We start from the raw sequence: 1,560 nt of genomic DNA on the forward strand, positions 1-1,560 counted from the left end.
GGTAAGGGAAAAATACAATGTTCCTAAAAATGCAATGGGTGGAATAAGTTAGATTTTGTTAGGGGCTATTTTGAGTCCTAGGGCACATAGGGAACGTATTAGCTGGTCCTTAAGTTGGGAGAGGGAAGTGGAAAAGTCTCCCCATACTAATATATCATCCATATAATGGAACATATTGAGTCCTTTGACTAAATAGGGTTTTAATGCGGTGGATACAGCCTCCTGACAAATGATTGGACTGTTAGCCATTTCCTATGAGAGAACAGTCCATTCATATTGTGAATCTGGGCTAGAGTTGTTAATGGGGGTTACTGAGAGCACAAAGCATTCTCAGTCTCGAGGTGGAGAAGGATGGAAAAAAAGTAAGTCTTTTATGTCTATTGCTAATAGGGGAATCATTTGCAGGGATGACTGAGATGTGGAGTACCCTCTTTGTGGGGAGCCCCAGAATTGCCTGGTTTGTTAATTGCCTTCAAATCTTGTAATAATCTCCATCCTCCTGACCTCTTTTTTATAGCAAACTCAGGGGTATTTCCATGGGCTGTGGGAGAAGCGGAAGTATTGTAGCAACATCTGTTCTTTTGACAGCTTTGTGAGGGCTCTAAACTTCTCTCTTGATAGAGGCCACTGTGGGATTCAGATGGCTTCATCAGAAAGCCAATCAAGGCAGGGGGTGCTAAACCTAACAGTGACCCCTAATATTGGTAGTGATTTGGAGGAGGGTTTTTGGGGTCTCCTTGGGTATTATTTTCTTTACAGGTAATGTCCTGTGTTGTAATGTGGTCTCTTTCTGGTTGGGTGGTAAGAACCACCTCTAAGGCTTGTAAGATACCTCTTCGTAGAAGATTGGTGGTTACTTGAGCCACCGGGGGCTGTATGAAGCCATTAGCTCCATCTGGTTCTTCACACCTGTAGGTCTTTTTGGTAATGAGTGCATGAGTGGTACCCCCTATATCTAGGAGCTGGAGCTCAGGGATCAGTTGCCAGTCACATGGGATCACTTGCTGTCTTAAAATTGTCCTGTCTGCTCCAGTGTCAATAAAGAACTTAAATGGTTTATTTATTTTAATGGTTAATTTTGGATGGGAGCCTTTTGAGATGCTGGACACCCATAGGGCTTCTATGGGAGTAGTTGTCCCTCTTACTGTCAGGGCTGATGGCTGCCCCATCTGAAGTTTAAAGGATCCAGTGGCTTACCATCCTTATCATATACATTACAGTACTGTATATGATACAGTACAGTATCTCTTCCATTTGAAGCCTGTTCTGCAGTGGGAACAAATTTTCTTACAGGGATTAGAATCTGTTATGGGGAGAGAGTTTTGTGTGCATTCATTCCTCCAAAGTCATGCCTACCCACATTTGAAGCAGACTCCTTCTATTTTTACTGCTGCTACAAATGCCTGAGTCATGGATGTAGTCTAATGTGACACGGCTCTTATATCTCAGGTTGCCACAGTCTACCTATCGTGATGCTCTTTCCAGAGACCCTGACAAGTTAGTCTGCATTCAGAAGTCATGCCTTCCCATACAGTGATTTTTAAGAAGGAGGTTTCTGGC

General features: G+C 43.1%; 1 protein-coding gene across 1 annotated transcript; it reads right to left on the bottom strand.

Moving 5' to 3' along the window:
* Positions 1 to 695: 695 nt before the first annotated feature.
* On the bottom strand, positions 696 to 1,169 carry LOC110312255 (endogenous retrovirus group K member 8 Pro protein-like). Its single transcript, XM_021185782.1, has one exon. It carries the CDS (start codon positions 1,167 to 1,169, stop codon positions 696 to 698), a length of 474 nt encoding a protein of 157 aa, XP_021041441.1.
* Positions 1,170 to 1,560: the final 391 nt, after the last annotated feature.

The sequence above is a fragment of the Mus caroli genome, unplaced genomic scaffold, assembly GCF_978045245.1.
Source record: "Mus caroli unplaced genomic scaffold, Mus_caroli_1 scaffold_18, whole genome shotgun sequence".
NCBI classification, from domain to species: Eukaryota; Metazoa; Chordata; class Mammalia; order Rodentia; family Muridae; genus Mus; species Mus caroli.

Bases quoted from the DNA above. Each gene is read 5' to 3' on its own strand.
- LOC110312255 (XM_021185782.1), bottom strand. From the start codon at position 1,169: ATGGGGCAGCCATCAGCCCTGACAGTAAGAGGGACAACTACTCCCATA.